The sequence below is a fragment of the Malurus melanocephalus genome, unplaced genomic scaffold (assembly GCF_030028575.1).
Source record: "Malurus melanocephalus ecotype Western Australia unplaced genomic scaffold, MMel_1.1 scaffold_412, whole genome shotgun sequence".
NCBI lineage: Eukaryota > Metazoa > Chordata > Aves > Passeriformes > Maluridae > Malurus > Malurus melanocephalus.
The window spans coordinates 526,589-541,131 of NW_026623644.1; the positions used below are offsets into that span (position 1 = coordinate 526,589).

At 52.4% G+C, this 14,543-nt stretch overlaps 1 protein-coding gene across 1 annotated transcript in view; it reads left to right on the plus strand.

The window, feature by feature from the left end:
* The first annotated feature begins 6 nt into the window (after positions 1-6).
* EPHB1 (EPH receptor B1) overlaps positions 7-14,543 on the plus strand; it is a 78,036-nt gene continuing 63,499 nt past the window's right edge. Inside the window, exon 1 of the mRNA XM_057379604.1 lies at positions 7-190. Within this exon, the coding sequence (XP_057235587.1) occupies positions 133-190 (58 nt within the window). The 5' untranslated portion in view covers positions 7-132. The remainder of the gene's footprint in view (positions 191-14,543) is intronic.

Genomic DNA, 14,543 nt, shown 5'->3' on the forward strand with positions numbered 1-14,543 from the left:
CGCTACCGGCCCGTCCCGTCCGCGGCCCCGGCCCGCCCTGCCCCGGAGCCACCCGGCCCGCGGACGCACCCCCCATGCCCGCTCACGGCCTCCCGCCGGTAGCGGCTGACGCCTGCGGGGCCCGAGGAGGCGATGGCTGCGGATCTGGTGGTGCTGCTCTGCCTGGCCGCCGCCGCGGTCGCCGTGGAAGGTGAGCGGCGACCGGGACTGCCAGAAGCGGGTGGGATGCTAAGTCGAGGGTCCCTGCGCCGCCGGTGGCGTCTGCGGCCGGGGAGCAGCCGGGGAACGGCTCCCCCGCCGTAAGGCATCGGCACGGGGATGGATCCCGGCCCCGTGGCCCCGGCCGCTTGTGCCAGCCCGGTGTACCCGGCCCGCGGGCGRTGCTGGCAGCCCGTTCCCTCGGGAAGGGGTCGGGGATGGATCGGGGAGCCCGCCCGCATTCATGTGAGGCGAGAGGCCGCTCCGGCTCGGCTCCCTTTCCCCGCGGAGCCCTGCCCGGGGCCGCGGTGGGGCCATCCCTGGGGTCCCCGGGACCGCGGTGGGGCCGTCTCCGGAGTCCCCTCTAGGTCCTCTCTAGTCCCCGGGGCGGTGGTGGGGCCGCCTCCGGGGGTCGCGGCAGTGCGCGGAGCCGCCTCTGTCAACCCTCCTTCTCCCAGCACCGGTGGAGGACGGATGCGCCAGGAGCCGTGGGCAGGTGGTCTCCGTTCCTGGGGATGAACCGAGCCGGGGGACGCTTGGCCCGGCTACAGGGCAGGTGCCCGTACTCTCAGCACGGTCCGTCCCGGCGGGCTGGGGTCTTTTTCCCATCTCCCGCCTGGTCGTGGGATTTGCTGGGCACCGCGAAGGTTCCTGCAGCCAAGACCCCGGCTCCGGGCGGCGGGCCTGGTGGGACAGCCAGCTCGTCCCAGCCTTGCTAATGCATCGCTGCTCCGCGCCCGGCACGGCTCTTGAAGTATTGCTTCTATTATTTGTTTTCTGTATTTCGGCACGGCCGCCTTTCTTGCTGGTGCAGCCGCGGCTCGTGGCGGGGGTTGCCCAGCGCTGGAGCGGTGGCCGCGGGCAGGGGACGCGGTGCAGCCCTGCGATTGTGGGCAGCGAGAGATGCGGGAGGTGATGCTCGGGATCTCAAAGCGCTGCCGGCCGGCGTGGGGCTGGGCCCTCCCCGGGGGGTTTTAATGTGACTATGGTTGTGGCTGACCTGGAAGCTGTCAGAAACGGCTGGAGACTCTGGCTCAGCTCCGGGCAGCGAGGAGCTGGTTCAGAAGCTGGAATGCTGCTCCAGTGCAGCTCTCCACTTGCGAGCACGGCTGCTGGATCGTGGCAGACAGGCCCGCTTGCTGCAGCATCCCCTTCCCACTGGCTTTTGGCTGACACAGGTGTTTGCTTTTCGTGTTTCTCGGGCTTCTTCATGACATATCCATAGGAATACCTGGAGGTGGGAATGCTGGTGCCGTGCCGGAGCGTGATGCAACGAGCGCGCGTTCTGTCGGTGGCAAAGCCACACGTGAAGAGGCAAGACCTGTTAGCAGCGCTTTGCTCGCTGGTGTTTGCAGCGTCAGCGGCTTGAGGCACTGCTGGAATTGCGGCTGGATGGGAGACCTCAGTTCCCTYCTGGTCTGAGTGCGCTCCTGGGTGTCACCTGGGCTGTTCCCCRGCTTGTCTGAGCTCTCTCCGGGAGCACTGGCAGAGCCAGTGTCGCTGCCTGTGGCTGAACCTGTTGAGGAGTGGTGATATTTCTATTCTGSTGAGGAAGTTGCTTGGATAGTAAAGTGGTATCTTAGGAGAGATGTCAGATTTCAGGGAAAATTTTGGACGGGGAATTTCTGAGGCAGAGCAATCAAATCTGATTTGGAGTTAAGGTGAGAGTCTAATGACGTGGTCGTATAACGAAAATGCCTTTTTATGGGGTTTATATAAGTCTGATTGAATCTCTTGATGCAGAGGTTGAATTTGCTAGATGGAAAACATGAGTTACTCTAGTGGAGCTGGAGCATCTCCTAGGAGCTGCCCTGCCCTGGGCTCTGGCTTTCCCTTGGAGCATCGACGCGGCTGGCTTTGCCGGCAGCCCTCTCTGACAGCACGGCACAGCCACGGCTGACACGCRGCTCTGCCCTAGGCTGCCGGAGCAGCTGAGCTGGGGTTGGTTCCCTGCATCCCAAATCAGCCAACGAGACAAAAAGTCTTTTTTCTGGGATGGCGGRGGAGGCGTCTGGGGGTCTGGACCTGGCTGGAGGGGGAGGAGGATGCAGCCAGGGTCAGGGCCCTGGTTGCCTCCAAACCTCCCTCGTTATCCTCCATAAAACCTTGCTAACTCATTGCCTGCGGCACACGAAYCTGGACATAGTAGAGTCACTYATCTGACTTTTTTTATGGTTCTTCRATTGTTTTACCAAATCCTGTGGCCTAGCTGACCCTTTTCTGCTGGACACCTGGACGTTTATAGTAATTTCTAAAATTTTTTTTGTGGCTTGCGAAGAGGAAGAAAGATGTGAGAAAATGACAGCAGATACTCCGTTTCTCCCACACCCTGCAATCACTCAGGAGCCGCTCGCGTGCTCTCTCTCGTGTTAGCTGAACCAAATATAATCCATTTAGCATATAGAGAGGGTGGTAATGGGCTGACGTTACATGTTTTAACTCCGGTTGAAGCTGTTGGTAGGTCAGATGGGGCTGATGGCCATTTCGGTGCAGCTCTTCCATATACTCTCTGTCACCTGCCTGCCTGCTCACCTCTCTATCATCTCCATGCCTCGCGCCTGCTCTTTTAAAATCCAGCTTTTTCTCTCCGTGCTTGCAGYATCACGATAARCTGAGCACAGCAGGGAGGTGGAAARCACTGCTTGGGGCTGGCAGATCCGGCTCAGTTTCTATTCCTCTGCTTCTCCGCCGGCTTTGGATCCGCCACCTGGGAGAGGAGCAGGGCTGGGGTTTGCCTGGAGAGCGCCGTCCCTTGCCTCCTGCTCCGTGCGTGCTGCCTGCCCCAGGCGCCCGCTCTCCTCCCTCTTGGCTCAGGATGCTCACATCTGTTGCAGGCATCCTTTGGGCTTCCTCTGCTCCTGCCAGGCGCCGGAGCTCTGCCTGTGCCGGGCGGGCTGAGAGCAGCAGCCGCCCTTCCCTCGGCACCAGCGCTGTGCGGGCTCCCAGCTCTGCCCAGCCGCTCCGCCCCGAGCACAGCCCCTCTCAAGGAGAACCCAGAAATAAGTCTTCAGGAGGGCGTTTGCGAGTGCTGGAAGCCTTCGTGGAAATTTGCAAGTGCTACTACCCAGCCATTCCTTTACTTTTTTTTTTGCACAAACTGTCTGGGGAAAAAAGAAAGCCCTAAGGGGAAAACCCTTATTCTTGGAGCGATGAGTGAGCCCACTTCTTGTCATCCTGAAGGAAAATTGTTTTGTCAAGTCAAGGAAAAGGGGCCTGACACTGCAGGTGTCTATGTTGCCTATTTTTTGACTAATTCCTGGTATCTCTGCACATGGAGAAGGTGGGGATCTGTGATGAATRTCTTTGTTTTCCTGTTTTGGATACTGGAGTGCTGTGTGTGCTCCTRTGTGTTTAGTGGCTCTGACTGCTGTGGCGTGAGCTGCCAGAGGGTTTGCAAGGTGGCCTCTCATCCGTCCTGGGTATGTTCCTGACACAACAGGACAGAGTGAAAAGCTTCCATTTGCCCTAGAAATCAGAAGAAAATATGGATGTCTGATGATGCAGGAGGCCAAATATGTTTGTCTGGATCTGTATCCAAGCTATGCTTTTCAATAATAGGTGTTTCTAGCAGAGATGGGTTCTGCAAGCTGAAGAAATGCTCAGATTGGATGAAAAGGGGGAAACGGTGCGTTGGGCAATGGATAACTCCGTGCTAATCAGGTCAGCAGAGTCTTGCAGACCCCAGAGCTAGTGCAGCGGCATTGCTGTGGGATGCGGCGAATGGAAGCGGTGCTCGGAGCAAGGCTGAGGCTCTTGTGCCGTGTGTGCACTGCACTGGCTGAGTCCAGCCAGCTGCAGGGGGCTTTTCTACCTCTCCCAGCTGTGGTGCCCCAAGCTCATCGTACCCCATACCTGCAGGACCCCCAAACCTGTGAGATGCTGCCCAAAGGGCACCGAGGTGCTTAGTTCTTTCTAAAAAGTGTTGGTTTAAGGAGTCATTAAACAGCACAGCAAGGCTGGGTAAATGGTTGGGGTTGGGGGAGGCAGCGCTTCCCCCAAACATTCATTAGGACTTGAAAGCAAAYTTCAACTTGACCTTGTTCTGCTGCAAGCAGAGCTCTCAAAGGTTGCAAGCATCAATACCTGGGCAAGGGAATGTTAAGGTTGGATGTTGGTTGGGTGGCAGTTTGGGAAGGCGTCTTCTCAGTTGGAATGGTAGGGGTTTGGAGTACGTGCTGCTTGCAGAGGTCCCATGTTGATGTGGGACAGAAAGGTGCTGAAAGGGATGGAGAGAGGGCAGAGGGTCAGGAGAGAGCTGGGACCTTGGGTGGTCCCTGCACCCCGAGGTGGTCATTGCACTGTCCAGCTTTTAGGGGTAAACCCACAGTCTTTGCAAATGTGAGCAGCTTGAGAGGCTGCCTGGGTGCGTGGACCTGATGCAGGCGGCAGGCAGAGGTGACACAACCCTTTCCTTGGGGACARTGGGAGCCAACTCAGCCCAAATCAACTCTGTGGCTTTCCAGATAATTGGCAAATGTGGATGGGCTCCCTCCTTCCCTGTAAATGTTGGTCACAGCCACAACTGAGTTTTTGGAGCTCTTTTATTTTGGTCACCATCCATTTTCCCACCAAGTCACATCGTGAGAAATGGTGAGAAAAACAGGATGCGTGTTTTGTAGGCACAAAACTATCTGYGCTTTATTTATTTATTTCTCACAACTTTTGAATTATTAAAGTGCGTTCAGGGGAGATTAACTTTCCCTGCTCAATATTTATTATTGTTTCATTTCMCTGAAAGTTGGAACTACAAGAGCTTTGATGAATGGTCTGGAAGGTTCTGTAGTTGCTTTGTGGCTAATCTAAATACGTCCGTATCCTTTGCTGAAAAGCTAATTTGTAATTTCCTATGGTAATGCTGCTTAGTGAATTATAATGATACACCGGGGCCTGCTTTTCCTCCCGGCYCTCTGTCAGGGGAATAATGCTACCCCCGGAAAATGGTGTGAAACCTGGAAACCGGCCATAAGTCCCCGAAATTTTTGGTCTAATAAGAGGAATCCAGAAAGCCTGTGCACCATCTGGTCTGTTTTCTCTGGTCGGGGCTGGAGAGCRTCCTCCTGGCCCCAGGTTGGTTGCAGAGATGGGAGTGGTGCCCTGTGCTGATGCCACGACCCGTGGGTTTGCGTCAGCGACCAGAGCTGGGTGGTGCGCACAATCCCTGCTTCTGGAAACCTCTCCCACAACCCCAATTATAACCAAGTGKTATCAGTCTTTTGAATAATTGAAGAGGCTTTCTGTTGAATATTTAATTACAATAATATTTGGTTAGCAGGGGTTGTTGGGCTCAGTTTGTGCAATTGAGAATTGCTGCAAGAAAGGCTGTTAAAAGAAAATGTTGTTGTCTATGATCATTGATTTATCTTTTTTTTCTTTTTAAGCTAATCAGTTACTTAGTTGAAATTGGTTAATTAGCTCAGCTCCATTAAGATTCTTTGGCATTTAAACTTGATGTTTCTAAATAATTATAGTTTTGCCTGCTAAGCCCACAACCCAGGGTGACCTAATTACTATTAAAGCAAGACGTGCYTTGGTCTGGCTTTAATAAGTTCCTGCTGGGAGCCTCGCAGTGAAAAATCACAAAGGCAGCAGTTCAAAGAGGAAGGGGCATGTGCTGAGCCCTGGATGAGGAAGATGAGTGTCCTTCAGCCTCACTTCTTCCTACTTAAACCAAGGATGCTCTTGRTGTGGGAGGAGGTGGGTCCCAAAGCATCCCATGGTTGGCATCTCTGTGCTGGGCACTTTTGTCACCATGGAAGGTCATGGCAGGCAGTTGTTTGGAGGTGGTGAGGGCTAAGATTGTTTTTAGTTAATCGATGAGAGTTAATTTGCTTTTTTTTCTGTTCTAAGGCATTCCCTTTAATAAGCAGGTGGAGTCCTTTCAAGGTCTTTCCAAATAGGGGGAGGTAAAAAATAMAGTATTAAGTTAATCTTGGTGATTTTAAGCAGCATTAAGGTTATTTAGGTTATTGCTAAGATCTAGTGGAAGTTGGCCATGTGCATGACAAGGGGTTGGAATGACATGATCTTAAGGTCTCTCCCAACTCAAAGTGTTCTGGGATTCTAGGATATATTTATTTATTTATTTATTTACTTACTTATTTGAAAATAGGAAATAGCCAATAATTAGGCATTAGTAAAGCCTCAGGTATGTGCTCATTAGTGCAGTGAATGAAATGTTTATTTTCTGGGGAGGCGTCCGCTCAGGGGTACTGGATACTGGTGGTTGGAGCGGATGAAGCTGTGATTTGTTATGCAATGAATGAAAGGGGTGGGTGGGAATAGGTGAGAGGCTGTGGAAATCCTCACTTYCAGGCTGTTTCCTGCCATCCTTGATGGGGGCTTCATCACCAYTTCAAAGGATTGTTCAATGACACTTTGTCCCCAAAAGCCCTTCTGTCATCCCACCTGCTTCTCCAATGCATCGGCACCCAGTGTGCCACATCYCAGCAGCAACTGGGCACCAAGCTTTGGATTATTCAAACCCAGCCAGCATTTCCCTTGAGCACAGCTGGGTTTTGGTGTATTTTCCTGGCTATACATTTTCTTTATGAGGGGATGAGCAGCTTAGCTCAATGGCTGCTCCCTGTTCCTGGCTCTGCTGTCTCCTAGAAAGCCTCTGCAGTCCTGCAAAGCCCAGACCTGTTGCATGTCCATGTCTTTCCTTCCCTTTCTCTRTTTTCTTTCTGTTTGTAGGGCAGAGCATGGTGACACCTTTATTTGTGTGTCCTGGGGCAGGGCAGGTCATCTTTGCCTCTGGGTGGAGACTGCTTCTCCTTGAGCCCCAAAACCTGGGCAAACAGGGTGCTCTGTCTGCTTGGAGCAGCCCTGGTGCCCGTGTGCCCTCTCCTGCCCTGGGCACCAGGGGTGACCTGGTAGGTGGCATCCAAAATGCAGCTGGTTGATGGAGCTGGTGCTGACCCCTCATCTCCTGGTGCTACAWCCCACACCACGGGTGAGGGATGGAGCAGGGAGCGGCGGCGTTTGAAGTTTTATGGAGGTTTTTCATTTCTTTTCCAGCGATCAGAGGCCAGGGATGGGCCTTTGATTACTCGAGGCCTCCGCTGGCTTCCGCCGCTTCCGTGGCCGCGGGGTTGGAGCTGGCTCATTATCGGCCTCACTGGGGCCCTGTTGATAYGAGGATAATTGCTTTTTGCTCAAAAGACATTAAATCACCGCCCAACAGGCAGAGGGGTGTGAATTACATCTTCCCCGGGAAAACCGGCAAGTCAGTGGAGGAGTAGGAAGGGAAACACCGTCCTCAGGGGACAGGGGGAGAATGGGGCTGGTTGTGGGGCAATGCTCTGGACTCACTGGGCATTCCCTGCCCTCAGTTAGGAGGAACTGGGGGGGAGACAGCCTGGTGTACTGCAGACAGTCTGGGGCTGACCTTGGTGGTTCCTGCCAAAACCTGCAGCTTCTTATTTCCTAGTGCCCAAGAAGCAGGATGGGYGTGTAGGGAGAGAGCAGGGGTGGGATGCTCTTGGAATGCTCCATTCGGTGCTGGCTTTGCTCTTCATTTGAAKCACAAGTGTTTGGAAGTAACAAAATTGTCAGAATTGTACTGTCAGGAGTATTTTTATAATGATTTTGACTGGTCCAGAGCCTCTGCCTCCCGTGATGTRCCCATGGAGCTGGAGAGGCTCCTCTGTAGGTCTTTGTTCTCACCACATCCCTGCTCTTCTGCCATGGTTATTTTTAAAGCAKTTTTTATTTGGTCCTGGAGATTGTGGACATGGCCTGGCTGCAAGTGGGCCCAAGACACACAGAGATGCTCCCTGGCCTGTGGGGTTTGGCTGAAGCTCTCCAGAAGCTCCACACAAGTGGGTAAATCTCCTGGAGATCTGTGGCCTCTGCTCCCTGTGCTTTGCTCCCTGAGGTGAAGTTGCTGGTGGGGGTCTGAGTCCTTTGAGCCCATCAGGCTCTCAACAGAGGCACTGTGAGGTCCCATATATTGATGTTTGGGACCAGAGCTGTACTGTAAGGTGGTGATTTCTGGTTTAATGAAATGAAGGAGGATCAGCTCTGTGCTGTGTTTCCTGGGGAGGGATGTGTGACTCCTTGAACCATGTGCATCATGCCAGGTAGCCTCGCTCTGGCTCAGTAAAGTGGAGAAAAGCAGCAGCTGTGCAGGAATTAAAGGCCTCAATGCCTTTTTCTTTGTACCCAGCTCAGGTCAAGCCCTCCTGTGCTCTGTCCGTGGGCTGGCAGTGCCTTCCCCAGCCCCTGGATGCTGCGGGGGAGAGGAGGTGGCTGCTGGCTGGTGGGAGCCAGGAGGGCACGRGCTGATTGTGTTCAGTGTCTTTGTCAAACGCAGCTTTTATCCGCAAGCTGTGCGTGGGTTATCGCTGCGCTGGCAGTGCCGCTGTGCCTGCGGGAGGGAGGCTGTCAGGACCTGGCTCCAGAGCCTGCTCTGAGCCACCAAAAGCTGCTCCTTTCCTTCACTGGGCTGGGGCTGAGGCAGGAGGAAAGGGGCTGCTGTGAGAAGGATGCTGCTTTGAGCCCCTCCAGCTCTGCTTTGTGTGCCAGCGCTGGGCACCGCTCGCCAGGGCGGATTGGGGATGAGGGAAATCCCTGTTTTGGCATGGCTGGATCCTTAACTTGTGGGAAGRTGGTCTGGCTGTCTCCCATCAGTGGGAACTTCTTGGCAGCATCCCCGAAAATGGTCCAGCTGCCTCCTACCAGTGGGAACCACTCAACAGCATCCCCAAAAYGGTCTGGCTGCGCCCACCAGTGGGACACACTCACATCATCTCCAAGGGAATTTCTTGTGAATAAATCCCTCCAGCTCCCTGGCAAGGGGGCTTGGGGARTGATGTGGGTGAGTGTCCACCTTATCCTGTGCCCTGATAACTCCTGTGTTTTCCCACTCTGAACCCCTCCTGGCTGGTCTGTGTGGTCATTCCCRTCTCCTGAGTCACCAGCCCAGCAAATTTTTGGAGGTGGTTTGCAGCAAGGCACGTTTTTATTTTGTTCTTTAAAGCTTTGCGGCATTCAGGGGRTACTGGGATGTCTTTGAACCATTTAAAGTATTCCTAATAGGTTACCTTGAAAGCTTTCTGCAGTCTTGAATGAATCAAAGTGCAAATGTTTATAATGCACACCCACACAGACTGGGAGAGGAATTTTATTAAGGCAGGAGAGTCAGAAAACAATAATAATAAAACATGTTTTATGAAGTTGGTGRGAAACTTATAAACTAGGTGAAGTTTTACAGCAGATGAATTTGATACAAGTTGTAAATTTGAATTCCCAGGCTGGTCCTCAGGTCTTGCTCTTTATTACCTGAAATAACATTCCCCACTTTTAATAGCTGGCTGCGGCAGAGCGAGCGCGGTTTTATCTTTCTAAATGATCCGCCGTGCGTGTCTTATAATCAAACTCYTGCCCGGCCTCAAGGTTCCAGCCCTTTCCTCGAGCAGCACAGCGGCTGTTGCCAATTAGCAAATCRCTACTCTTTGCTTTGCTCTTACAGGGGGGACTTTGGGAATCCTTCGTACATCCCCATGTCTGGATTATTGAGATTTTTTTCTGGCAGAAACCACTTTACTTTCTGATAAGAGAATGTTTTGTTAATGCATCAGTAAAAAGGGACTGAAGRATGCTCTTGATAAATCAGTGTTTTGCAGTATCAATTTGCTGTGCTTCCCTGCTTCTGGTGCTGCCAGGAGGGATGTGGGCACTTGCCAGGGCATCRAGGGCACCAATGGCCTTTCCAGGTGTTTGGGATCTGTTCCCACTTCCCCGTGTTTCCAGGAGAGCTCCCCCTTTTCCCAACAAAATTTCCTTGGGTTGCAGTCCAGGGACCAGCGAGGTATCACATGAGCTGGCTCTGTCCCTATTTGAGGGGTGGCTTCCTAAGGCTCGTGATGATCCCCTGACTCCCCTCTGTGCCTCCAGCCCCCCTGTGTCAGCATCTGTACCTGAGGAAAGGATACAGAAATGATTTCTCAGCCCCTTGTCCTGTCTGTGCACACACCAGCAGATTATTCCTCTTGAAAAATAAGTGATTTCTTAAGTAAAGCATTCAAGCTAATGGCCAGATTATTCCATTTAAAATGGGAAAGTAATTAGGGATGTTTTTTAAATAGGCTTCCCACCCTTGGATCTGCTGGGATTAGCCTATGTGGGTGTGTAAATATTTAGTTTCCAAGGACTGGAAGCTAAATTTTTTTTTTTCCTTTTTTTCCCCCTCCCTTTCCTTGTATAACAGTGGCTATGAGCGACAGAAATGAGGCAGCAGCTGTGCTTGGACACTTTCTCTGGCATCCAAATTGTAATTGGAATTAAAGATGACCCTCAAAGGGAAATGAAACGGAGGTTTTGCTGGTGTTATGCACTACGGGTTTCCTCTGTGTGTGTGTGTGTGTGTGTGTGTGGAATTGAAGAGAAATTGTTTGGTGCTGGGATGTTAGGGATGATGGAGAACAAGTCCAATCCCGAGTAAGAGCTGTGGTTGAGTATGGTGGGCTTGGCTGGATCTTGTACCCCTGGCTGCCTGCTAGCTGGAGGGAATTTTTGAGCTTGTTTCCATGTGTGGAGGTCTCCCTTTAGCATCCAAACAATTTAGACTTTGTGCACCAAGGCATTTTGATGTTTGGCTTCAAAACTGTGTCTTGTTTTGAAAGTTGTTGCAGTGCTTGCAATGTGTTGGTGAAGCTGGGAAGGCGAGCGAAAAGAAGCTGAAAGYAGAATCAAAATATGCAATTAGATGCAAAAATGGTTTTAAGTGAGTGATCTGATGGAGTTGCAGATTAAAGGAACGGTTGGAACCAGCTATTCAYGCAGCTCCCTTCAAGATCTGCGTCCCTAGAGACTCCTGCAGCTGAGGAGCATCTTGCCAAGCCATGGGAGGCCAGATCCTGCATTCCCCCATCCATCCAATGGATAAATCCCAAGCCCTAGTGAGCCACCAGAAGAAAACCTGGCTCAGAAGGAAATGTGCACAGCCCCAAGGTTGGAGCTGTCATCGATGTGGCTTTGGTCCCCGTCCTGCTGCTGGGAGATACTTCTGGGCCATCGGTGCTTCAAATGTTCATGCACCCGTCATTTTTCTTTCTGGCAGGGGTTATTTATTGCAARCATTAACCTGGAGCTGCTTTCAGGTGCCTCAGTCATTTTTAAAAGGCTGAATTTGCGTTGTTCAGCTGTTTTTGGCAACTTTGGGACTTTTTGTTTGCTTGCCTGCCTGCTGGAAAGCCTTCAGAGGTTTTTAGGAGCAAGGGGAGCCTTTAGATCCTGATTTTTTTTTGTGTGCCATTATTATTATTATATATTATTATAATTAAAACATATTTTTAGCAGCTGAAATTCGAACCCGTCTGGGTATTTATACAGCAAGATGTTTTGAATGAGGAATAGGCCAAGAGAATCACGTGGCTGGGGCCAATGTGAAACAAAAGAATCCATTTATTATCCAGGCAGGAAATTTGTTCCTCGGGATGTTGTAGCTGCAGACATAATGATTTCATTTCCTCTGGTTCACCCAGATTAATGGCTTGTGCTCTTTTGTTTGTGTGCCTGTGTTATTCCTGCAGGCCGGCTTCCCCTCCCGCTCTGTGCCGGCGTGTGTGAACATGTGTGTGAGTGCCCTGGGTGAGGAGGGGGCACAGGGGTCTCCAGGCTGCAGCAGGGTTGGGATGGAGGGGTGGGATGCTGGGAGAGCTGAGCAGAGCCTCTGGGACCACCTGGGGAACACTTCCTGGTAGTGATGGATCACCTGTCTGGGTGTATTCCCCTGCCTCTGTGGGGATCTTCTGCATCTGTAGGGTTTCTSTTTTGTTTACATTTCTAAGGATCTTCTGAATCTGTAGAATTTACATTTCTGGGGGTTTTCTCCTGCCGTGGTCACCGGAGCAGTGAGGATGTTTTCCTGTGAAGGTGTGATGAGATGGGTGAGATGAAGAGTTTTRGACAAGCAGGAATGGTGATCTTGTRGAAGGTGTGAGAGCAGCGTGTCCTCTCCACAGCTACACTCCAGGATTTGTGGGTGGAGGTATTGTGTACTTGGTGGGAAGCCCAGACCTTTGCCCCTCCCAAACTCCAGGCCAGGGAGCAGCTTCTTGTCGCAGGGAGCTGTGATGTGCAGGGCTGCGGGTGTTGGCTGCACAGCTATGGGTGAGCAGCTCCTTCCTCCCTGTGGGAGTTGGCCTTTCCTTCCAGGCAGGTCCAGCCCCTCACAGAGCCACCACTCCAGCCATCTGGAGGCCAGTGGTGCTTGCACTCTGTCCCTGATAAACACCCAACAGACCCATCTTTGTGGACACTCCAGGGTCAGCATCAGCCTTGATTGCTCCCTTTCTCACTTTCTGGGTGTTTGCCTTCAAAAGTGACTGACACGCAAATGATGCCTTTGTGTTGCTGTTTCCTGGTGGGTCCTTGGGGAGCTTTGGCAGAGAGCTTTTAATTTACTGTGTGCAGCATGACCTKATCTTCTGGATTCTGGTGGATCAGTTCTGGATTATTCTGGAGCAACCTCGTGGGGTTGGAAGCAGCCACCTGTGATGAGGAGTTCAGCGTGCTGCTGCCTAGGACCCACCTGGAGAAGGACTGGTGACCATCTTGATGCCCCCACACCTGCTCTCTCTCCTTTCCTCCTTTGGGTGTTTCTGCTCTAAACTGGGGGAGAAGAGTTTCTTCTGCCTCTTCTGGACGAGGTTTTCTAGCAGAGACATAGCTCACTGAAGGAAGACCATCTTGACCATCCCTGGTGCCATCCTTCTGGGCCTTGGTGCACCAATCCTACCTTGAACACTTGCTACACCTTCTTGCTTTTGTACTCCTGAGCTTCTGTGCCATGAGAGCTGCAAGCCCACCATCCAAAAGCTGCAGAGGAGAGGAATGGGAAGCTCCTGCTACCCTGTCAAGCYCTGGGCGCTTTCTTCCCACCTGCCTGCCCTCCCAAATGGCTCCCGTGTCACCCAGGTGACAGAGTTTGCAAGGATGTGACAGCTCCGTTGCRCAGGAGATGATGAACGGTAATGAGACCCAGAGCACAATGTGCACTTAAAGTGATTTATTTCAGCAAGGAAACCACAATCAGGGAGGATGGGTCACCGTCATCAGGAGAAGAGGTGGGTATGGAGATGAGCTTCGGGGGAACTTTATCATCAACCAGCAATGCTTTAAAAATGAGCAGAGCTGGTGTAGCATGAAATGGAGCTGTGCTGGTTGTGCCGGGACCATCCCTCACCTGCTGTGGATYGTAGGCACTTCTGGGCTTTGGCTGGTGACTGGCCTGGCTGACTGGGGGATTTCTCCTTGGTCTCCTTCCAGCACCTCTGCTGAAGATTTTTGGAAAGGTGTCACCTGTGTGTAAAGTCAGCATTTGGGAAGGAGACCATCCTCAGGAGGAGGGAGAGCAATACTCCCCGAACCCGCCTTGGCGAGGCTCCCGGCACGCAGATGGCTGTCCTCATGCTGGAGCCTTTTCCCAGCTTGCGCAGGCGCCGGGGCTGGAGGCCGGGGTGTGCCAGGCAGGCTGGCTGCCAAGCATCCTCCTGCCAGCATCCTCCTCWTCCTCCTCCCCTTCCTYACCCCCAGGGCCTGTGGGAGCTGTGGCTGCGGCAGCGTGGCCGGGCACTGCAGCTTGCAGGAAAGGCTCAGCCTAAGAATGGCCCTGAGCAAAATCTTGTGATTAAAGTTTGATTTAGAGCAGTGCTCACGTTTCCTTCCTTCTTGCAGGAGAGGCTCGTGGTGTGGGGAGATCCCTGGTGCTGCTCCTGTGCCRGCAGGAGCTGGGGGAGGCGGGCAGCAGTTTGCTCACTGATTCCAGCACTGTTAACATGATGCACCACGAGCTGACAACCAAGGGTCCTTAACTCCTGTTGGTGAAGATCATCTTCCAAAGGAGTGATTGCAGTTGCTGGTAGCTGTTGGTGAATTTAGCAAGGATTTAACTCAGCTCCACTGGCCTGTTGGAGCTGGCGCCTTTTGTGAATGGGTGTTTGGAAATCTTGGCAAACACATGTTGTTATTTACTCACCAGACCAGCTGTGTGTGTATCAACGTAAAGATGGCTCAGACTGATAGGAAAGATTTCTGGATAGGATGCAGAATAGTTACAGATCCGGGCTGCTGCTTGTTTTGTCCAAATTTAAAAGTGGAGAAGGAAAAAAAAAAAGGCAAAGTTGGGAGAGAGAGCCCAGGATGAGTTTCCAGGGCATTTTGGGAAGCAGCATTTGGATGTGGAGGCAGAACAAAAACCCAGCAGGGTCTGCTGAAGGGGTGATCAGCCCTTTCCACGGGACCTGTTGGCTTTGCTACATCCCCTTCCTCACCTGATGGTGGTGAGGACCAGGCAGGGGACAGGTGAGGACCAGGCAGGGGACAGGTCTGTCCACCACAGC